We start from the raw sequence: 24821 nt of genomic DNA on the forward strand, positions 1-24821 counted from the left end.
GAGAAAGCAAATGTGTGTGTCGCTGCATTGAAAAACGCAGGTGTGTCTCTTTCTGAGAGACGTGCCTACATTCACTAAGTGGTTTATCGGGGGAAACTGTTACAGGAATTAGCCACTTGACATCATTTGCAGGTTTACGGTGTGTTTATGACTTGCGTTTGGTGGTGTGTGTGAGTGTTGCGTATTAATCATCCTAATGACAGCTCTCTGTATGGAGAGAAGCTCCATTATACACTGGGTCACATTTTAAGTTTATTACATGACATAAATGAATTATGATCACATGGTTGTGTTGCACTTCTCTCTCTCAGGGTTGGATGACTGTTTGCTGCAGTATATGAGGGCATTTGAGAAAGAGAAGATAAACGGAGAGCAGCTGCTTCACATCACCCATCAGGAGCTGGAAGAGCTCACCGTGACCCGCATCGGACACCAGGAGCTCATTCTGGAGGCTGTGGACTTACTCTGCGCACTGGTGTGTGTGTGTGTGTGTGTGTGTGAGAGAGAGTGAGGGGAAAATGAGACTGGCTGTGATAATGATGTGTTTGTTTTGTATTAATGACACGACAGACATTTTATTCAAACTCCGCTTAACACTGAATGATTAACACCCAGCGGGAATCTCTCAACCAGTATACAAAAAGAGGAGGGAGTTTGTGTGCAAGGAAGGGAAGATGCGTTTTTGGTTCTGATTGGCTGCTGGAGGAATTCACGCATCATAGAATGAGAGGAGGAGTTCAATCTCAGTCAACTAGCTAACTTCCTCACAGCTGTTCATGCAAAACAATTCATCTCAGAAGCAGAATTCAGGTTTATAAGTAGGCTAAAGAGCCGTTCCGGGTGAAAGGATAACATGCAACCGGAGTCTAAAACAATTTGAGATCTTATCGCAGACGACAGCGAAGGACCGCCTACTCAGTCATAGTCAAATTTTTTTTGTTGCTATTATAGTATTTATTTATTGATTTTTTTTTATAAGATTTTATTTTTATATTTTCATTTTAGTTATTTATATTATATACATTTTTTTTAATTCGAAGTTTTAGTAATTTTGCTTTTGTCATTTTAAAATTTTAGTTTTAGTAATTTTTGTACTTCAATTTTTACTTCATTTCAACGTTTTATTTCCGTTATTTGCTAAAGTAACATTTCCAAGGCAAGTTTTTGTTAACCTTAAAGGAGAACTCCGGCGAACAATGAACCTTTGGTCTAATAAAACATCGGTACATAGTCAACCGTTCTCTGAGATTTGTTTTCATGATAATCGAATGTAAAGAGTTTTATCCCTAAAAACTGTTTAGCGTATAATGCTAGTAATGGGGGCATTGACTAAGTAAAAAGAAATCGCTAGTTTATACCACTAAGAAGGCTCAAAATAGCCCCACACTAACGCAGTAACATAATGAGGCTCCATACATGCAAAACGAAGCATTGAGAACTTTGTAAGTGTACAGACCGTTTAATACGAAGATACTTTATGAAGACAGTTCACTTCGCATATACATACAGGAGCCATCTTAAAAAATAGTCTCGATAAGTCGATCCCCGAACGCCGTTCATAGAGTTCAGAAGTTCGCTGAACTTCATACAGTTCAGATCACTCAGCACGACGTTCGGGGATTGACTTATCGAGACTATTTTTTAAGATGGCTCCTGTTTGTATACGTGAAGTGAACTGTCTTCGTAAAGTATCTTCTTATTAAACGGTCTGTACACTTACAAAGTTCTCAATGCTTCGTTTTGCATGTAAGGAGCCTCATTATGTTACTGCGTTAGTGTGGGGCTATTTTGAGCCTTGTTAGTGGTATAAACTAGCGATTTTTTTTACTTAATCAATGCCCCCATTACTAGCATTATACGCTAAACCGTTTTTAGAGATAAAACTCTTTACATTCGATTATCATGAAAACAAATCTCAGAGAACGGTTGACTAGGTACCGATGTCTTATTAGACCAAAGGTTCATTGTTCGCCGGAGTTCTCCTTTAAGTTGTTCATTCAATATGTATATTTTATTTGAATTTATTTCTGTTTTATCTAATTCTATTCTATTTAATTTTTTTAATATTATAAATTTTAGTCATCAATCAATCAATCAATCAACCACTGTGCTAAAACAAGTGTTTTAAATTGCTGTTTCCATTTGTCTTTAAAATAGAATAAAAAATAAAATGTGGTGCATTCCTGCCCTCTGAAGCACCATCCCAAAGTCTTTCGCTCCTTATACATTTTGCATTGAACCTTTTTTAAAACAAGAGTCAACTGTCACCAGATCACTCCTAAATTCTCATGGGTTCTGCTGACCTTCTTTTTATTTATTTATTTGTTTATTTTTTTTATTTGCTTTAGGTCTTTGCTATCATATCTATCTATCTGGAAACATATTTAAATTCTAAAGATGCCACAAAGAGCTTTTAGGTGCCTTGAAGTGATGAACACCATTTCAAAGATCTACCTTGTGAACCTATTTAAGGATCTATTTATAATAATGGTTGGAACATTGAATGGTGTCTACATATTAATATGCATGGCGGCTCTAATTTATGCAGTGAGGAGCTTGAATTAGATAAGGGAACAACAGTCACAACTAGAAAAAGACACGTCACTGCTGCAGATACCAGTTTACACCATATATAGAAAAAAACTGAGAAGACCCTCTGCCTATAAATGAGAGATGTTGGGTCCAGCTGATTAATACTATAAACAAACCCAAAGGAAATGTGAGAGAAAATCTACTGTTTGTTATATGAAACAGCCAATTGTGAATCAGAATGATTCGGTTATTGAACTATTTTGCCGATCGATACGCAAAAATGATGGGTTCTCCAAGCAGTAGGTCTGAGAAAATGGCATTCATTCTGAGTAATGCATTTTTCCAGATATGAATGGAGACTTGATTGTGTGCCTTATTTAATTCCACAGTGTATGCAGTGTTTTATTTCTGAGTTACTTTGTTAGTGTGTAGTGATGACCCTCTGTACATGCTGTGAGAATGCTGCCTGATTTTTCTGCTGCTTACACTTAGCTTTTAAGCCTCAGAATGATAAAATCAGCCACAAGATTGACTACTATGCCTCTGACCTTGGACCCTCTTAGGAAAAAAAACTGCTATTGGACTGTATTGAAAAGAACATTTTAAAATAATAAATCTCTCATGCTTTGTCAGACACATCACTCTTAGAAAAAAGGGTTCTATATATGTAGCATAGGGTTCTTTACTCAACTGCAAAGGACCTTTTATGCAAAAAAAAAAATAATGATAATGACAAGAAAGAACCATTTTGGCACAAAGGTTCTTTATAGGCTGTTATTCATATATTACATTATTCTGCAACATTTTGCAATTAACATTTTGCAATTAAATTATTGTTTATTAAACTGTCGTAGTAACTTAATGTCACATTTTAATCATGCTGATTTTTGGAGGATAAAAACTAAAATGGCACTCTTCGTGTGATATTGATTAATTACATTTTTTAACCCCCATATCTTAAATTTTGTGATCATTCACATGCATTGCATTTTAGGGGTTCCAAATACGTAGCGCTTTAGAACCTTTTAAGGTTCTATATAGAACCTTTTCTTCTAAGAGTAACATTCAAAAGTTTGTGGTGAGTACGATTGTTTATAATTTTTTTGAAAGAAGCCATTTATGCTCATCAAGGCCGCATTTATTGATCAAAATACAGTATGGCTAAACAGTAACATTGAGAAATATTTTTTTGAAATGATTACAATTTCAAATAAACGTTTTCTATTTTGAAATGTAAATTATTCCTGTTGTGACATGTCACAAAGGTGACAAATTACTCCAGTCTTCAGTGTCACGTGATGATCATAGACTGAAGATATACAAAGACGGTTCACTCATATTACTTAAAGATGTGAGAAGCAGCAACGCGCAGTACGCAGTATGGCGGAATACGTCCTGCCTTCTTCTTTATGCTTCTTTAAGCATTAGAAACAACATTTTTGAGACAGTTTATATCAGATTTAGTTGCGGATTTGAAATATGTTATTTTATTGTTAGTTCGGAAAGCAGTTTTTTAGATTGAAGGATCCCCCCATTCAAATAGATAGGACTTGATCTTGAATTCCCAAAATAGCTGCCCGGAGGCATTGCAAATATGGCCGCTGAGTGAACAGACTTTCTTTGAAAGGGATTTTGCACATAATCCTTCAGAAATCATTCTACTATGGTGATTTGGTGCTCAAGAAACATGTATTATTATGAATGTTGAAAGCAGAGATTTTTTACAGGATTCTTTGATGAATAGAACAGTAATTGAAATATAAATCTTTTGAACATTGCAAAAGTCTTTACTGTCACTTTATCAGTTTAATGCATCCTTGCTAAATAAAATATTAATTTCTTTTGAAGAGTAGCATAACTATTCTAACAATGATATTTTTCCTGTTGCAGAACTATGGTCTAGAGACAGAGAATTTGCGGACTTTGTCACACAAACTCAATGCATCCGCTAAGAATCTGCAGAACTTCATCACGGGGCGGCGCCGTGGGGGCCATTATGACGGACGAGTCTCGCGGCGTCTACCAAACGATTTCCTGACTTCAGTCGTTGACCTAATCGGAGCTGCTAAAAATCTACTGGCATGGCTGGACAGGTACTCAAACCTCCCCAAACAGGGAATGAACTCACCTGGGCTGAATAGAACAGACCTGAAAGTCATATGATACCATAGAAATGAATGGAATTGAAATCTGATAGGTGTGTATTACTGTAATAGGGAGTCAAATAGCCTTGATAAGCTGTCCAAAACACCAAATAAAAAGAAAACTAATTAAATTCTGGTTTGTATAGTGGCCAGTGCACAAGTGCTCTGACATATTATAGTGTGGTGCTCATGAGAGAAATAAGTTTTGAGTCCAGCCCAGGTCTTGTTCCAAACCTCTGTTTAAAATGTGAAAAAAGCCCTCGTCTCTTTATGTATGTGTTTGCTTTGTTTGCAGGTCTCCATTTGTCAGTGTTTCTGAATACTCAGTGCTGAAGAACAACATTGTTCAGCTCTGTCTAGAGCTAACCACTATAGTACAACAGGTGTGTGTGTGTGTGTGTGTGTGTGTGTGCGTGTGTCAACACAAACGGCACAGTTCTTTATAATTATTTTAAATGTAAAAATGTTCTTCTCCTCTTAGGATTGCACAGTGTATGAAACTGAAAATAAGATTCTGCATGTGGTAAGTGTTTCTCAAGCCTAACACACACTCTTACACACACAAACTTGTACCACTATACTTGTGACGACCCCCACTAACTGCAGTGTTGTGCAAGTTACTTCCAAACTGTAATACATTAGGTATTACTTGTTACTGTTATTTAAAAGTAATTCATTACCTTACAATATTACTGTCCCAGAATTGTAATGCGTTACATTACTCATGTATTACTTTTGAGTTACTTTCACCAAAATAACTAAGTAGAACTTAACTTTTGGGCTATAACGATATGCAATATGAAACCGAAATCGCGATTCGCCACACGACTCAGATCCACGAACCTACAGAATCGCGACACACCTCTTCCAACTCCAGCGTTATTCTCCTTACCGTCCATATCCAATGCTGCCTTATCTTTAAATTAGGCTATTAGTATTTGAAGTTAACATTATAAAATACGTAGACCTACACCACAAAATTAGTTGAGGATAAATTATTTAAAATTGGGGAAGTCCAGCATTATGGACATGATGACATTTGCAGTCAAAACTTGAAATAAAAATTCTCAGAAAATACATGTATTGAAACGTATATAGGCTACTTCCTTAAAGGACTCCAGACATTAGACAAATATCAGTCTATGTTTTATTTGTAATATTAGGGAAAAGACACACATTCGTGCGTGACAAAAAAATAGGAGGCAAAATCGATTTTTTGTAATTCTGTGAATTACACTGCGCAAATCGGATGAGGAAGGGTTGGCTCTCCAGTCTCCATAGAACTTAAAATATTCATTTTAGTTTAGTTTTTGTGTTCGCATTTATGAGGAAAAAACAATGTTACAGACGCGACCGCTCTGAACTGGCACTAAAAGACTGCTTTAAAACTTTCACATAGTCTGTTGCCTTTAAGAAGTAAAAGCAGACAATACACTGTAATACAACTGTAATACAAGCCTCACTGATCATGTAACGAGTAAAATATTACTGAAAATTGATTAGTAATGCCTTACACTACTGCGTTACATCAAAAAGTAACATGTTACTGTAATGTATTACTTTTGTAATGCGTTACTCCCAACACTGACTAACTGTAGTAAGAGCATACTTTCGATTAGCACAGACAATTTTGACTCAGTACTGCACATTAAGCAGAAATTTGAAAATTAAATGATTGTTATGTGAATTATTCGGATAAATGTGTATTAATTGATCTGTGAAGGTGTCTATATCCTGCTTTTGAGGTACGACCACTTTTCTGAACTGTCCTTTAAAACATTAATTTAGACTTTAAATTATCAGGCCATCCTCACATGCTGGTTATAAAATATTTCCCCGTTCTATAGATGTGACTTCATGACATTTTCAAAACATACTTCCTAAGAATAGTGAACAAGCACACACACTTTTTATAATCACACAGCCCTTATATTTATATATTTTCAGTAAAACGTGTGCACGAAGTCACGTGTATTTGGCCTGCTCTGAAGCAAACGTCAGTGTGTGTGTGTGTGTGCGTGTGCTTTGCCTTAGGTTGGATATCCTGAATAATGCAGATTTTTCTCCCTTCAGGATCACTGCCTGTAGAACAGAGAGAAAGAGAGAGATAGATGGATACAAATAGACAGAAAAAGAAGAAAGATATAATAGAACATGAATAAATATTCATATAGCATATGATTAATGCAGATTCATTATACATTATGGGTATATTTCATGATGCTGAATGGCTTTCATGTGAATGGTTTGGGCCGCCGCAGGGTTGCCAGTATTTACTGCTCCCTCCCAGTTCAACAGCTATAAATAGACTGAGAAATGTACAATGCAATCGCAAACATAGACTGACAACACTGTCTGTTGGTTTCTCATTGTCTTTCTGTCTTTATCTCTCTTTGCAGTGTAAGACTCTATCAGATATCTGTGAGCACATTATTTCATTGTCGTCCGATTCGTTGGTGTCACAGTCTGCTCACCTCGAGGTTGTCCATCTGACTAACGTTATGCCTAGCGAGGGCCTGGTGAGTAAACAACGGCAATATCCCTTTCATACTCAACAGAAATATGAGAATGTTTAAAAAAGAAGGGTCTAATTGGTTGGATTTTTAGGAAATTTCTCGATTTCTTTAAAAAGAAAACACTGTTGCTCTGTGGTGACATAAAAAATTGCTCTGCATGTTTAAAAACCCGACATTGACTCAACCAATGGCGTGAGTTTGGGGCAGGACTATTTGTTTATGTGACCAATAGGTGACAGGGAAACCTGTTTGAAAACAATCATTGTTTTTGTAATTCCATTCAGTGACAGAAATTACACAGTTTGAAAAATCTGTTAAATCTCACAACACTCTCTTTCCTCTTTTTAGGGCATGTACATCAAGTCCACATATGATGGTCTTCATGTTATCACTGGAACTACTGAAAATGTGAGTTCAAAGCTGCATTTATTCTTTACCTGTCTCATAGTTTGGGTCTACCTAACAAATATTGGGAGAGGAGCTTTTACATATAAATCCTGAGATTATAAACAGCTGCTCTCCCCACTTCTTCCCACGATTATTTTACAAGTTCACATCTACATATAATTATTATGGTAACGGTTATGCGTACTTGGCGTGCTGTCTGGGTGGAGGGCGCAGAGCTCTGAATTTTTGCCCAAACCCAGTGTAATGAGGAGATGGAACTAAGGCCACGTTTACACAAAATGAATATTTTCCCCCTCTCCGTTTTCAAAAATAACTTCGTTCACACACCCGCATAAATACGCCGTTGAACATCATCATATCTATGCCAAACCAATTGGCGGCAGTGTAGGGGTTAAGGATAAAGCAATGCAAGCCAATCAGAATCCTCAGAATCGACAAGAGAGAACCTAAAACGCCGTTTCTCCCAGTTCACACGACAACACATAACCGGCATTTTCAGAAATCTCCACTTTGGCCGGAGTTTTTAGAAATAATCGTTTTCTGTGATAAAAACGGGGTTTTCGTGTAAACGAGAGGCTAATCCGTAGGGAAATATCTGCGTTTTCCCTTCGTGTAAACGGGGCCTAAAAGTGAGGAGATGGGGGTGGGATGCTGATAAACTGTCAAGGACCAAAAGTGGGTTCTGCTGTTATTTATCTTGTCCTGAGTTGATTACTGATTGATCTCCCCATGTGCTGATTGGGTTAATTATGTACATTTGCTCCTCCCGAACCTTGTTAACAAAACATAAATTAAGAATCCCACCTGGAATGCCAGGATGGTCATTTAAACTTGTAGACATGCCATTTAGGGGTGTGTGATATGCATTGTCTATGATGATATCGTAATTGTTGTTTTTACAATGTACGAGCTGAAATTATTAAGTGTCTCTCACTTTGCAAAAAAAGTAAACTGAGTGCTCTGAGAGTCCACATTTCACTAAAAATAGTGAATACAATAGCCAAAAGTAGCCATCTCTAAGCAACACACACCGGTGTTTTGTTATTGAATGAATCTGAGTCATTTGAGTTAAGGATTTCTTGCTTCATTTCTAAATGAATGAAAATATTTCAGTAAATTATTCAATGACTCACTCATTAAGACAGGGACATTTCCTATTTCAGTATTCAAAATGTTATTTTTAAAACTTCAATTTCATAGTATTATTTAGGGCCAGAGCACCAATGGTGAAAGTACCCTCTTGAAATTGCTTCGTTTATTATGTATTTGTAATTTCTGTGTACATGCATTTATGCCATCTCTGAGTTGCATTAAACAGTCTGTGTAAATACATCTAAATGCCACTTTAGATGCAGCTTCTACAGTGCAAAAATAGCTTTTGTTAATGCTGCTTTCATTTGATTAGTAACAGCCATTATGGGTCTTATTATTCAAATTTAATAAAAAATGAAGTACTGAAATAAGTGTCCTGAGAAATCACAACTGAGTCTGTGACAGCCTTAGGCTCTAAAAACGATTTTTAGCCAATCATGGAATGTTCCATACATTTATGTGTTGAGGATAAGGCAGTCTAATGAAGTGGTTCAAAACACTTTGAAACTTTGAACCACCTCTGCTTGTTTCCAAATAAGGTTTTCATTTATGCCATTGTTTGATATTTATAGTTGATTTATTGCTCATCAGCATGAGAAGTGATGTTATAAATACCTAAAATAATTTTATCCAGACTGGTTTGTTATAATTGTATTATGTAAAGCACCATCTGAGTTCTTCTACTGCATGATTAAAACTCCTACATTCTCAGATAAAATGGTAAAAAAGCCGTCACTGGAATGTTACTGCTAACCTAAAAAAGGTTCTAATTTACCATTTACAAGTACTAATATGTACACTTTTGGTACCTTTGAACTACTAACATGCACTCTTTAGGTGTTGCCTTTGAAAGGGTACCACCTCAGTGACAGCTTCTGTACCTTTTTGTCTGAGAGTGTGTGTTGTTTATATAAGTGTTTATGTCAATCTAAGATCATTATTGATGATGCTGTGTGATAGGACATCTTATTCTGGTCTGGTTTTCTTCATATTGTCAGTGCCCAATTCAGACGGTATTGCTCTAAAGCACATGCTGTGCTGGAGCTCTTCTGTGGGGACAGCAGAACCAGGTCATCCGCTTTGAGCAGGCACTTGATTTCAGAGCTGGCAAGAGTGAGGCTTGAAATGGTGGATTGTTCCAGTGCTGTTGTTAAATCATTTATGTAGATGTTCAATTGGGTTGAACTCAAACATGCCTTTTTTTAGTTGCTGGAAGAGCAGAATTCATTGATTTCTAACTCGTAATGCACATTTAGCCTACTGTTCAGCTAAATGGATTTTTACAGTTTTTAATGATTTTTTTTTTTTCATTCTATTCAGTCTGTAGAACAACATATCAGAGCAAATGCAAAATCTTCTGAATAACTTTGGACTGGTGTGGCATGGTTTAGTGGTTAAAGATTTGGAAAAACTATAAATTCAAATCTCAAAGGGTTTGAAAATGTCAACCATTGTACACTTGAGAAAGACATTTAATCCGAGGTTGCTCCAGGCGAACTAGATGTCATTGAAGCATCATTGAAATGACTGTTTACTAAGTTTGAACCGATTATGAAAATATTCTTTAAAATAAATGTTTAGCTGTTTATGCCTAAGTGTGTGGAGAGAGTAAGCAGAGCTGTGTTCACCAGAAGCATTTATAAGCCTAAGTAGATTGTAGAAAGTTCAAAATCAATGCTCTCCACGATCTACTTAGGCTTACGCAGCCCAGATGAGTGAGACTTTGATGAAAAGACTTTCAAACGTTCTTCATAGGGAAGGTCAACAGTCAGGCATGTATGATACAATAATACAACACTGAAATGCCTTGGTAAATAATTGGCGTCAGATTTATCTCTATAATGAGCAGGGGTTATTAATCTCTCTATCTCTCTCCTGCAGTCTCCCGCAGATCAGTGTAAGAAGATCCATGCCGGTGATGAGGTCATTCAGGTCAATCACCAAACAGTGGTGTGTATCTTTGCATGGGTCAGTCATCTGTGCTTGCATCCTAGGGGGCTTTCACACTGGCAGTTAATTCGGAACGGGGCACGGTTCGCATGAAAAATCGCTAATGTGAACGTTGTCATGGGACCCGGGTGCGCACTGGGGAACAGAACCCGAGACTACTGGAGCAGGTGGTCTGAGTTCGGTTGCGTGAATGTGAAAACAACACGGATTCGGGCGCGCACTTGTTCAGGAAGTAAAGTATCCTGCGAATGCGTTTTAGCTTATTGTGATGTATTCAGTTAAATAACACACTTGTAAGGGATGATAGTGTTGATTTACCTTGGATACAAGCGAGAGTGAGCCTGTATTCGTGAATTGCGCGTGGAATTAGAGCAACGCATTTGCAAATCCACTGTCTCCTCAAAAGAGTCCTTTTGCAAGCAGCAGAAGTCCACCTTATGTGACACACGCACAGTAAACCTGTATTGTTCATTCAACTGCGCATAATAGCAGCAAATTATAAAAAAAAACACCATATTTACCCACGTCCTGCTTTCTATCATGCGCCGAGCACGTTTGCGATGACGTAAGATGCACGCAAACGCGCCAGGGTTCGATAGAATCAAGTTAAGTGTGAAACCAGACCAACGCTGCAGGGGGCGCCAGGAACAAACGCGCTCGGGCTCGGAAAGTAGCAAACTAGCCCAGTGTAAAAGCCCCCTAAGTGCATAAATGTGCAGATATTATATTGTTTGTGAAGATATTGATTGGCAGTTGATGCTCATGGGTTTCCAGGTGGACCCCATGAGTCGAGAACCTGTCTGCAAAATTTCTTTGTAAGAAATGGGAAAACTTCACAGTAAGGTTTTATTTGTTAACATGAGTTAACATAAACTAACAATGAACAATACTTTTACAGGATTTATTATTCTTAGTTAATGGGGTACTTTCCTGTTATCCGGACCCCACGATGGCCTACCCCTAACCCCGCCCCTAAACCTACCCGTCACTGGGGTTAAGACCAATCAGGGATGATGGCCTAAATGGTTCCTAAATGGTATATGGTGGGGTCCGGATAACAGGAAAGTACCGTTAATAGTAATCTCAACATTTACTAATACTTTTTTCAGTTCAAATGCTGTATCGGTAAATGAACTATGAAAATTTGTATTATCTAACATTAATACATGTTAATAAATACTGTAAAAAAAAAAATGTTGCTCAATGTTAGATAACTAATTTTAATAAATGAGACATTATTGTAAAGTGTTACCAATTATATACTTCAAAAGAAAATATTTCTTACTTTAGGACCATAAATTGTTTTCGGCACTGTGTCATTGTTTTCTCAAAATTAATGCACATTCTATTGAAATTCAAAACTAAGCACGTTCCCAGCCACCAATTCTCATTATTTTAAATTTCAGTTATATTACAAAAGATTAAATTATATATAGTGTGTGTATATATATATATATATATATATATATATATATAACACAGGCTGATGGGTCCTTAAAGCAAGCTGATGATATTTACAGCGTTAACTACTTGGCACAAGCTGATTGGTTCATGTCGCATTTGCAGCCAATGAGTTTGCTTCTCAACATTTAAATGGCTTGTTACCATTCACTATAGCAGTTTGCAGCGTGTTTTCAGAGTTCGTCTAAAACCCTCCACCTTCCCCAGCTCCACCTGTATAGTTCGGCTATGGGTAATTGATATGCTATTTGTGCAGCACAGCAGCTGTATGTCTTACATACTCACAGCAGCGTATTGGCATATGTATTGGCAGCAGCAAGTTCCTGTAGTTGCTCTGCAGCAGCAATAATCTACAACAGCAAAAATCAACAGCAGCAGTGTTGCAGATCTATTCCACCAAGACTAAATACATTAACATTGTCATATCCATTACCATGCGAAAAATCTTCAGAGAGTTGTCAATATATATATATATTCTATTTTTGAAAATAAATACAAAAATGGCCTAATTTTGGGTTTAAATATATAAATATAACCTTCACACTACCAGTCTAATGTTATTTATGTATTCAAACATATTTATGATTTATTTAAGGTTGGCTGGCAGTTGAAGAATTTGGTCAACTGTCTACGTGAGGATCCAAGTGGAGTCATCCTCACGCTGAAGAAGAGGCCACAGAACACTCTGGGCTCCACCCCTGCACTTCTGAAGAACGCCCGCTGGAAACCACTTGCCCTGCAGGTGTGTGTCTGTGGGTGTGTGTGTGCGTGTTAGGATAGCTCAATGTGTTTGTTCAAGTACATCCATTTAATACGTAGTACATCCATTTAATATGTAGTGCATATGACTGTGTGTGTGTGTGTGTGTGTGTATGAGAGCATCTCAGAGCACTGAATGAGTTCTGTACAGCTTGTTGCCATGGCAGCCAGAGTTCTGTGGTTGCTCTGGATACAAGTATCAGACAGATGCAGTTAACAGCTTGCACATGTGTCCTCTCCTCACAGTCACGACACAGTAGAGCGGAGTGGACGTTCACTCATGAATGAATTCACATTGGCGAATTGAAGGACATAATGATAATTGACTTAGCCACTGATCAAATTGCGGTAGAACAGGATTTTCCATCCTCTCTGGATGATTAAATAAACATTTATACACTTGTGAATTACAGCATGAAAACAGCACTTTAAATAACCTGATGAAAATGACTAAAGAGTAGAAGGGCATATCTGTTTACATGCAATAAAACGATGCCCATTGACAAATGATAGTGATAAATCGATGGACAGTGTTTTTATGCATGTCTCTCCCGCCTCTTGTTGCCGGGGTTGCGTTCTGGTGCTTGTTGCTATGCTTTTCCTCATTGCTTACTGACTGATGCAGCGCTCATGGTTGGTAAGGGCAACACTATCTTCATTATGAAACACACTCTTGGTCCTCTGTTAGTCAAAGGTCTTTAGACGTGTGTGTGACCGATCACTGTCCTGCCCTCCAGACTAACATACTGTACAAGTATAATATGATTCACATATGAAAAAATATTCCTGCCTGAATACTTTCATAATCCATCATGAGCAATATAAGATCTGCCTGATATTATGTTTTTATAATAGCTGATTTTCTTATAATTATTTTCCTTCACATTACAAGGGCTATATGTAAGAAAATTCATGTATTAATATTTTTTTTATTAGCTTGTAACTGAACTTAAATAACTGCAGAACAGAAACTTTAGTATTCGCTATTGGAGCTGGAATTACTGAGGCTGCTGGCACCAGACTTGACCTCCTGTCGTGTGTGCCCATGTGTTTAGGATACACTAATGTAATATAAAATACACTCTAAATTATCCACACACATTTTAGATAATTACTCAATTAACTCCTTGCATTACTTCAAATATTTACTGCATCAAACATAAATACTGTAAATATTCTCTTCAATTTTCTCCACAAGAAATGAATAATGCAAATGACTGTTTTAACACATAAATTAAATGATCAATTAACTGTTTTAAGGCTCCTACAGCCCCTTTAATATTATAACAAAGTGCCATTAGCTTTATAGTCATGTTATTTTGTGCATGCTTTTGATTGGCAGCCACTGTCCACCAGTCCGTGCAGTGGTTCTCCTACACCACCCAGCACGCTTGGGTCAGTTGGACTTTCACCTGGAGTGGACACACCTGGGGGACATGATGTTTTTATTCTTTCCCCTGTCTACGGACACAGGTATTTACATATAAAATATATGCAAACCAAGTTAAAACTTAGTCTCTTTTAGCATGTTGGTGTAATTTCTTTCTCTTTTCCTTTTGTTTTCTTTCTTTTGCTACTGTTGTCATTCTTTTAGAGAGGAGGATCTAGATCGGGGTGGGTTTGGTGTGTTTGGCTCTGATTCTCCAGGGTATTATGTAGAACAGGAGGTACTGGGTGGCCAGTACTTCCCCCTCCTGGAAGACGATTCTGGGAGAAATACCGGACTGCGACGCAGAGACCGGACCCCAACTCACAGTAAGAACATACACAATAGGGCTGCAACTAATACTTGGATAATGCAAATATGCAAATACATAAATGAAAATTCAAATAAATACAAAGTTCTGTCATGAAACTCTAGATGGCGCAGGCTGATTGGTTCTTCCCTCATTCTGCTTGAAATCAAATCATTCTCTACAGAGCATAGCTGATTGGTTCCTGCTGTATCAGTAGCCAATGAGCTCGCTGATTGACCTTTCAAAACTTGGTCAGCATCAGCTATGGCAGTGCAGCACGCTTTCAGAAACCCTCCATCTTCCCCAGCTCCACATGTATAGATCAAAATGAGTGAATTTAAATGATTTATCGGTACTAATTATTACTATCGATTATTCCTATTTTAAGACCACAAATATTTGCATGGAGACAGCATTACAAATGACTGGCAAATGAACACATGCATGAAATTACTAAACAGTAGAAGAACATGCACTGCCCACTGAAAATAAAAAATCAATAGGCAGGATTTTATGTCATTTTATAAAGAAAACAAGATCTTTTTTCAGATCATGAATAACTCCAAAAATATATCTATATTGCATTGTACCATTATTTTCAATAATTCAAATTCAATAATTTCACTTGACTAAACTGTTAATTCAAATTGTATATCATAAAATATGATATTTTACATTTTATACATTAAAAATACATACTGTAGTTTACATATCATGGTAGAATTTGTTTTACTGAAATTAATTTATGCAAATTTTATTTAAAAAAGCATTGTGCCTGGACAGGATGATTTTGATTGCTATATTACAGTTTGGACTTAAGTGATTTGAGAGTCATTATTAGTATTGATTGATTTTCTCTATTAGTTGTTGCTATACTGATTCATATAAGTACAGTGCTCTTGATTCAAAACAACATATATTAGGCTACATATGGTTTCTATACACTACAGTACTGCATTCTCTATTTTAAATAATATATGAAACACTCCAACCGCACAGTTTCCAACCATGCATTTTTAAATTGTAGTATGCTTGTGCGATGTTACACAATGTACGTCTTACATCATGCATGGATGGCTATTTTTTAAGCTGGACATAAACGCAGAGTGCATTACAGGAGATTAAGCCACCAGGAAGCTCCGGCTTTAAACTGCAAATCTCAGCCATTTAGTATGTTACAGCTGCAATACTGTGTGCACTAATACACACAGAGGACATGATAGATGCTCTGAAACGCACCACAACATACACACACTCAAATGTTGTATGTCTCTGCCTGTAGGTGAACTCCGACAGGTTACCATGGGAACTGAATGGCTCGCAGAGCCTCAAGAATCTGGAGTTTACAAAAGAGGAAGCAGAGGTGATGATTTTACTTTTTGGTACTACATTACTTTTTGTTTACTCCACTGGCACCAAGTTGTATTTTAGATTCATTTCAAACTTTTAATTGCCGCTTTGACTCCCCTTTTACTTGAGCACAACCGGGATTTTGTCTATCTGGCAAGGAATTTGAAAGTGGTTCACTCAAAAATGGCATTAATTATTCTGTCTTTTTAAAAACAGACAGATGTTGAGGATATTATTTCAGAGCTCAGTGTCAGTAATGTGAGGCTAACATAAATACTCCATCTCTGATCCTTAAAGGACAACTCCGGCGCAAAATGAACCTTTGGTCTAATTACAGATTGCTACCTAGTCAACCGTTATCTGAGATTTGTTTTCATGATTGCTGAATGTAAATAGTTTTATCTCTAAAAACAGTTTAGCCTATAACGCTAGTTCAATGCTAGTATATAGGGCATAGAGTAATGACAAATAAAAATCGCTTGTTATTACCACTAACAAGGCTCAAAATAGCCCCACACCAAAACGACAGCATAATAAGGGTCCCTACATTCAAACCGAAGCATTGAGAACTTTGTCAGTGTCCATACAGTTTAATAAGCAGATATTTTATACACACAGTAAATTTCGCGAATACAGGAAGAAGCCATCTTTGAAAAATAGTCCCTATCAGTCGATCTACGAACGCCGATCCAAGTGCGCTGAACTGTGCAGAATCTCATATGATCCGTTGTTTCCAGAAGAAACACAAACACAAACCGTTTACTTGTCTTCAATATGTACACGTAGCCTACTGTTCGCGCTCACCTTATCACCTTATTCACATCTCACCAGCGCACTTGGATCGGCGTTCGTAGATCGACTGGTAGAGACTATTTTTCCAAGATGGCTTCTTCCTGAATTCGCGAAATTTACTGTGTGTATAAAACATCTGCTTATTAAACTGTATGGACACTGACAAAGTTCTCAATGCTTCGGTTTGAATGTAGGGACTCTTGTTATGCTATCGTGTTTGTGTGGGGCTATTTTGAGCCTTTTTAGTGGTAATAACAAGCGATTTTTATTTGTCATTACTCTATGCCCTATATACTAGCGTTATACTAGCGTTATAGGCTAAACTGTTTTTAGAGATAAAACTATTTACATTCGGCAATCATGAAAACAAATCTCAGATAACGGTTGACTAGGTAACAATGTGTAATTAGACTAAAGGTTCATTTTGAGCCGGAGTTGTCCTTTAAGGTATTAGTAGGAAAGAGAGGTGTAAGATAAACCAATGGGTTGCCCCACTCATATTTCTAAAAAATGTTTAAGTATCCATCATATTCAGAGATCTGTGAATATATGATCTCATCTAATTATGTTATGCCAAAGATGTGTGTGTGTAAATGTGTTTATACTTCTAGTCAAAGAGGAGCTTCTAGTTATATACTTCTTGATCACTAAAATCTAGTTTACCAACATCATGTGTCATTCTCAGTTGCACATCCTGGCATTTGCCATTAGGATGTGATTTGTGCAAGTTGCTTTGACTAACGTCTGCAAAGAACGTAAATGTCACAAAACTATATAACTGACATTTTAGAGCATCAGAACTGAGAACACAAACCTGTAAGGCAGTGACTTTTTTGCAACCAAAAGCAGGAAATGCCGTTATATAGGCTTGTTTGTGAAAGCTGAGGTAAGCAAAGATTTCTTTGAAGAGGCCACCTAAGCCTCAGAAAGCTGGAGGAACGGCAGACAACCATTTCCTTTGCCTTTGGTTGATCAGTACAGTGTATGACTTACAACTTTTTTTCCCCCTGAATATACTTTAATGAGAAAAATATTTTGTGTGCGTGTGGTTTTCTTTTTTTTTATCAGCAGATCAGTGTGAGCATATTGGAGATTACATTTTTAGGTTTTTTGAAACTTAACAGTCCATCACCTTTACTTAATAATAATAAGACAGTTTTTACTGCTAAAAATGTTAAATTTTAATGTAGTATAGATTATTATAAACACTTTAACCAAGTTGTTCTCTGTAATTAGTAACTGAAGCAGATGAAATCTAATTTCAGCTGATATTTTTCTTCTTTACTAACAGTTTTTAATGTGTGAGAACTAAAAGGTTTAACCTTAATGTGTGATATTGACAGTAACCAACTTTCTTTTTTGGGGGGGGATTGTGAGAGGTGACAAGTTAACTGTTAACATGTGAACTCATTCATTACTACTTTGTTTTGTTTTTTTGTGGAAACACAACTTCTAAAATAGAACAGAGAATACGTAGGCGACACAGACACAGATATAAATAGAAAGCAAACCTCCATTATGGGAAATAAACCTCTCACAAACACACACACACACACACACACACACACACACACACACACACACACACCTACACACACACACACACACACACAAACAGGAAGGTATCAGACTAGCTTCATTCTGTGGCAAATAGAGTTACAAAGAGTTGAATATTCAGCAATATGCTCAGTATCTGCTAAACACTCCCTTTTTCTCTGAGTTTGTGACTCCCTGCTTGCTTTCTGTCTTTCTCCATCAGATTCTGATTCCTCCCTCTTGCGGTTCCTCAGTGATGACAGGATTGTCTTGATTCAGGAAGAGGCAGACTTTTCCCAACGGGACACAAGCAGGAGATCCAGGAAGAAGAGCCGGAATCCCAGCAGTCCCAGTTTCCCCATCAGTCCCTCTATGCTTGCCCCACCTGTGCGTCTGGACACAGGCCCCCCTGAGGGGCTGCCCTTCCCCGTGCCCGACTCAAACACGATGCCACACTACCATGTAAGTAAAATGTTGAATCTGATCAGAGCTGTTTTTACTGCTGTGTACTGATGTTTAAATTAATCATTTGATACAACACGCGTATTGAGTTCATACATGTTTTAACAATGTCCTCATTAGGCATTTAAATACTACCTGCAAGTAATTACAGCTGTAATCAGCTGTAATTATACCAGGGCCGGATATAGGCATGGGCAAGGAGGGGCAATGCCCCCCCCAAATGCCGTGACTGCCCCCCCAAACGTGATGGCATGCAAAGATCCGAAATTTAAAAAATATTTCAAGAAAAATGGTCAGAGTGAGCGCTCTCTGCTCTCTATCCCTCATTCAAAGTAGCTATGGTCGCGATCTCGTAAAGGCCGGTAGCGATCTTAATTTTTAACAAAACACGTACGTCACGGAACAGCGACAGTGGCGTATATGGTAGAGCGTGTCGTCCGTGAATGAGCTTTTGCGCTCGGACTCGAGTTCGAATCCGCCTTTTGCTGAACATGAGACGTAAAATGAATAAAATAACATGAAGGTCTCTAGCGTTATATTTTGCCAATGAACTAAAATCGAAACCATGATATGGCTTTTTGTTTTCATAAAAGAGCACAAGACTTTAAGAATAGGCATTCTGTTTGTGCTGGGTATTTAGAGAAACGTGTGCACTTTGCTCACGCGATCAGCTCTGGTGTTTGTTTCCCCCTAAACACAAGCTCAAGGTTTATTTCTTGCAAGTGTAGAAATAAGGACAAAAGTATTTTAATTTTCCTATATTATAGTGTAATGCAGACTAAAATATACATTTAAAATATACATTTTCATAGCCTAAATAATAGGCTATATGGATTTTACGTCATAGGAATAATTATATTTAAATCGTTATTACATTATTATAATTGTTTGGCATTGATAATACCAATAATACCATTGATAATGTAATGTGTAGACTGAGACTCTCATAATTAAAAAGATGTTTGAGCCCTCTTTATTGTCATGATACAAATCAATGCTTTATCTTTGTTTAAGGAGCAGTTCATGGGTTGAAGCTCTTAATTTTGATCTCTCAAAGAGCACGAGACCCCATAACAACAGGTCTAGATATGGACGCATTTGTTAGGACTTTTGCACAGAAAAGCAGACGACTGATGCTAATGACTGATATAAGCTGTGTACAGAGCTAAAGAAATTAAAACAAACAAACAAAAAAAAAAAAAACCAAGGGCATCCAACATAAAATCAAATGGATCAAAGGAGCTGATAGATTAGAGCTGGACGATATAGGATTTTTTAATTTCACAATATATACCCCCCCCCCCCCAAAAAAAAAAAAAGACTTGCTGCCCCCCCTGATATTCTACCTGCACCCCCTAGTGGGGCTGGCTGAATCCGGCCCTGCCTTTGACCACACCTTAACTCAGCCTTAAAGTGATACTCCACCGTTTTTTCATATTAAACTATGTTATTCCCTTAACTAAGACGAGTTGAAACATACCTTTCTTGTCTCAGTGCGTGCGCTCAATCGCTCTGACACTTCGATCGCACTTAACTTAGCCCAGTTCATTCAATAGGGGCCAAACAGAGAAGCGACCAAACACCTCCACGTTTTTCCTATTTAAATACAGTTACACGAGTAGAGTAACTCGACCAAGAATGGTGACAAAATAAAACGTTGCACTTTTCTAAGCGTGTAAAGTGGATATAATGTATGGGAGAATACCACAGGAAGTGCTTGGGAGCAATTCAACTCGGTGTAGTAATATCATCACTCGTGAAAAGTCCTCTCCCTCTCCGGAGTGATGATATTACTGCGTCGAGTCCATAGATATAAATGCGCCGAGTCGAAGTGCTCCCAATCACTTGCTTTTAAATAGGGAAAACGTGGAGGTGTTTGGTCGCTTCTCTGCTTGGCCCCTATTGAATGAACTGGGCTAAGTTAAGTGCTATCAAAGTGTCTCGCGGGCCAGAGCGATTGAGTGCACGCACTGAGACGGTGAGGTATGTATCAACTCTTCTTAGTTAAGGGAATAACATTTAATATGAAAAAAAAAACAAGTTTAATATGAAAAAACCTAACCAAACAACGAAACCTTTCCCTAAACTTAACCGTATCCCACCACAATAGCAGCAAAACACAATAAGTACAATATACCTAACTTTTTTTTATGTAAGTACATAGTAATTAAAGATACAATATAGTGAACAAAATTTCAGAATTGCCTCGACACATACATTTGATCTATATTGTCATGTGATTGTACATACAGAAACACACGTCTCTGAAACAGTACTTTCGTTTCATAACTCAGAACAGGAAATTCAAATCTCTCTTCCTCTCTGTCTTTCTTTCTCTTTGTCATTCTGTTCCTTGCCCCAGAGAACTGCAGACACACTTCGAGCAGATGCTGATAGGTGAGTAAACTTCACACCTTCCTTAATTTATCATACAGTTTGGTATTATTTATTTATTTTGTATTATATTTTTTATTCCCTGAATTTGACTTGCCAAAAAGTCAAAATTTGTTTTTTTAGACAATTTTAATTTTCTTTGCCTCCTTTTCTTTTAGCTGGTTTGTCCTTAAGAATGTTTTGTAAACGCCCTCTTCACTTGTAAAATGAAAAAAAAAAAGCGCTCTGACAAAAGCTGTAGGTTGCCTCTTTGCATAGCCTGCATTATATTGTGACAGATTCACAAAATAATTGGGCTCATTCAGAAAGATTTTCAGAGGAACAGGTGCTAAACACAGCCAGATGTGTAGGCGCTATACAGAGCGCACGTTTGCTGGATTTCCCCAAATTTTATTTTTATCATTATTGCTTCTGGAGTTTAGATTAACAGTATCAATTCAGCTTCCTCCTTATTGCCAGACTTTGACTAGACTGGCCAAGATTAAGAACATTAATGTCATTGATGTGTAAATGCAGCTGATTATGTTAATATTTGCAATTTCTTGCATCATAAGTGCAAGAATGTCAGAAAGTGATGTTTCTGGATATGTTCTTTTTAGACTAGGGAGCAAGTTTTGAGTTTTTAAAGTGACAGGACATCAGTGTAATAAGCTTTATCCTAAAAGATGAAGGAGAGTTTGATTCCTCCTGATATCTTATGATAGATAATGGCTTTGAAACCGGTCACTTTAAGTTCAGAATAAGCATTTCAAGAGTTTTGTTTGTTGATGTACAGGATATTAGGATGCTTCTCATGGCTTTGTTCGAGCTTAATGAACTGCCGTTTGTTTTCTAAATGAGGAACAGAAATTCCTTGGCTGCAGTCTTAAGGAGGTTTTTATTTCCTGTGACTAAAGCTGCAAGAGTCTGTGGAGTCTCATTTTGTGGAACGTGTCTGTCTTAAGATATTATTAAACATGTTTGTATGCGTTTGTCGTACACACGAAATAGCCAAAAAGCCAGCGCTGGGATTTGATAAAACTAAAACATATTATACATGCACACACATTTAAAATGATTAAGTCTTACTTACAGGTTGTGGCCCAACAACTGCTTCCTCTGGTTTTAAACTTGGACCTGCTTCATGTTTTAGTAACAGTTTCTTGTTGAATCCGGCATTGAATTCGTGGAGATTCTTGAAGCTGTCTTCCGTAAATCTGCAGCAAAGAGAGATAAATTACAATTGTAATTTTCAGGAACATAAATTTTAGTCATTGTTGACGAACTACAACGTCCGTGGGAAGCCCGAACACAGAAGACCTGACAGCTGGGAGAAAATAACACACTTTCAATGAGCCGCAGAAATATGGCCATGCCCTTTTTTGCATATTCCGGAGGGAGGGTTGATGCAAATGTATGGGTTAGTTACGTATAAAAACCCGTTGATCATCAATTGGACCTCACTAGTTAAAATTGTTCAAATGTTTTGCCCATGCCATGGGTGCCTATGAGATGACCTCACTATATTGTGAAACAAACATAAGTGTGTGTGTGTTTGTTGGTTTGAGGGTGTGGAGTCAACCTCAAAAACCAGCATCCTGTCCATTACCCGGGTCTATATTTAAGTTAAATAGGTGCAACATTTTTATTTGAATTTATCATATATTATTTCTCTTTCTCTCTCTGCAGATATGCCAGTTCAGGACTTGACCGACAAGCAGGGGCATCAATGAGGAAGGTAAACCACAAGCACAGTTACAGCATCAGTCGTGGTAATGAGAATACATAGTGTTGGGAACAAGAGGTACAGATACAACTTTAACATTTTCAGTAAAAAAAAAAGGTGAAAAAAATTCAAACTTGCAATGCAAAAAGTATCACTATTTATTCAGCAACGTTTTGGTCCCATGACCTTCAGCAGGTATTTACGGTGACGGGACTGAAACGTTGCTAAAAAGTTTGATTCTTTTAACAAGTTGGGATAGTGTGCAGGATTTTTTGGGCAATAGCCTTCGCCCCTATCAATTAGCCACAGGTGTGCAATGTTAATCGTTTATTGATAATGATTTTATAGAAGTCCTCACAACTGAGAATGGTGCAATCATGAGCCTTCTGAAAAAAGTAATCTAGTCCTAAATTTCTCACGAGTCCTTTCTCTCCTCTCTCTAGTCTGTACATTATGCCTCTCTGAGGACCAAGCCCAAGAAGAAAAGCAAAGGTATGATGATGAGATCCTGGGTTTACTCTAAGCACTTTGGTAGTGTGTTGTATTACACTGTGCTGTTCTGTATACATAATATAATATAAAGTGTGATTGTATTATTCCAAAGTTATTCTGTCATACGTGGTTGCCATTTAATATGCTGTGTGTGTGTAGGTTCCCTCAGTAGTGCCAGCAGAAGGCGTATTGCCTGCAAAGATCTGGGTCATGGGGACTGTGAAGGCTGGCTATGGAAAAAGAAAGACGCCACCGGCTACTTCACGCAAAAATGGAAGAAGTATTGGTTCGTTCTCAAAGACTCCAACCTATACTGGTACACCAACCAGAATGTAAGCAAACAAACACAATTCCCTTCCCTCGGGTGGTAAAGTCTGTTGGCTGCGTGTGTGTGTGTGTGTAATGCCCTTCTTTAATTATCCATTTCCACTTTTGGCACCACATCCAGCAATCAATCTCTACTATTATTACCAATTACACAATTATCAGCACTTTCGGTCCTCTCTACTTTCATTGATGGCCAAGTCACAGGCTCACAATGCTCGTGATGTTTAGTTTTCTTGTCCACGACAATAAAATGTGCATCATATGTTCTCGGTTTCAGAGATGCTGATCTTTGCATTTATATTAACAACTACTATAGTTATGATGCAGAAATGATTTCTCTTCTTCTGTATTTGCTTGCTCAGGATGAGAAAGCAGAGGGCTTCATCTGTTTGCCAGAGTTTCGGATAGACAGAGCGATTGAGTGCAGGAGGAAACAGTGAGTGTTAAAAGACAACATTAATAGCTCTTTCTCTCTGTTGTGTTGGGTTTGCTGGTTTTTGGGCGGGTCTGTATTTGAAGCCCATCGGCTAGCGGAATCTGGGTCACTGCAGAACTGCTGATCTCTCTTATACAAACACACACAGTAATTGATTGTAAACTAGATATTTGTGACTGAACATCTCTTTTTCTCTGCCTTTTTTTTTGTTTCAGTGCCTTTAAAGCATGTCATCCCAAAATTAAGAGTTTCTTTTTTGCTACTGATCATTTAGAGGAGATGAACAGGTAAGTGGTTTCAGAGCCTCTTCAGACTTCAGCTGTCCCTTCTTGTTATTTCCTCTCACGTCTATGGTCCCTGTTGCAGATGGATGAATCGTTTAGGCTTGGCTGCGATTGGCTACACGCCTGATGATCCAGTACCACGTCCTGATGAAGGTGAGATCACATCCTGTGATGTTAACTTATCATAAGGCCATAGTGTGACTCTAGTTTCACTCCATTCCATGAATGATTGTACTTGAAGCAGTTGAATAGCCCAGTTTGAGTATCAGAATCTACTGTATGTTGTCATGTACATGTGATCCTGATGTCATTTTTTTTGTTTAGATTACTGGAGTGAGAGTGACCAAGATGAGATTGATGGGTCTATGACACTCAAACAGGAATCCACGTACCACCACAACCCGTCTGTGAGTATAAACACACGTCTACGAACATATATGCATAT

The 24821-nt window shown here is 37.6% G+C and overlaps 1 protein-coding gene across 1 annotated transcript in view; it reads left to right on the forward strand.

The window, feature by feature from the left end:
- The window catches only part of LOC120469996 (connector enhancer of kinase suppressor of ras 2), a 43926-nt gene that overhangs the window by 14059 nt on the left and 5046 nt on the right, over window positions 1-24821 (forward strand). The window contains exons 2-21 of the mRNA XM_039659362.2: window positions 312-475; window positions 4423-4625; window positions 4972-5059; window positions 5158-5199; window positions 7076-7195; window positions 7541-7600; window positions 10574-10642; window positions 12699-12845; window positions 14205-14335; window positions 14457-14617; window positions 15881-15961; window positions 18500-18738; window positions 21101-21135; window positions 22801-22849; window positions 23281-23329; window positions 23489-23661; window positions 24019-24092; window positions 24308-24379; window positions 24459-24529; window positions 24701-24783. Coding sequence (XP_039515296.1) covers window positions 312-475; window positions 4423-4625; window positions 4972-5059; window positions 5158-5199; window positions 7076-7195; window positions 7541-7600; window positions 10574-10642; window positions 12699-12845; window positions 14205-14335; window positions 14457-14617; window positions 15881-15961; window positions 18500-18738; window positions 21101-21135; window positions 22801-22849; window positions 23281-23329; window positions 23489-23661; window positions 24019-24092; window positions 24308-24379; window positions 24459-24529; window positions 24701-24783 — 2111 coding nt within the window. The remainder of the gene's footprint in view (window positions 1-311; window positions 476-4422; window positions 4626-4971; window positions 5060-5157; window positions 5200-7075; window positions 7196-7540; window positions 7601-10573; window positions 10643-12698; window positions 12846-14204; window positions 14336-14456; window positions 14618-15880; window positions 15962-18499; window positions 18739-21100; window positions 21136-22800; window positions 22850-23280; window positions 23330-23488; window positions 23662-24018; window positions 24093-24307; window positions 24380-24458; window positions 24530-24700; window positions 24784-24821) is intronic.

This window comes from Pimephales promelas, chromosome 4 (genome assembly GCF_988280905.1).
Source record: "Pimephales promelas chromosome 4, fPimPro1.hap1.1, whole genome shotgun sequence".
Taxonomy (NCBI): Eukaryota; Metazoa; Chordata; class Actinopteri; order Cypriniformes; family Leuciscidae; genus Pimephales; species Pimephales promelas.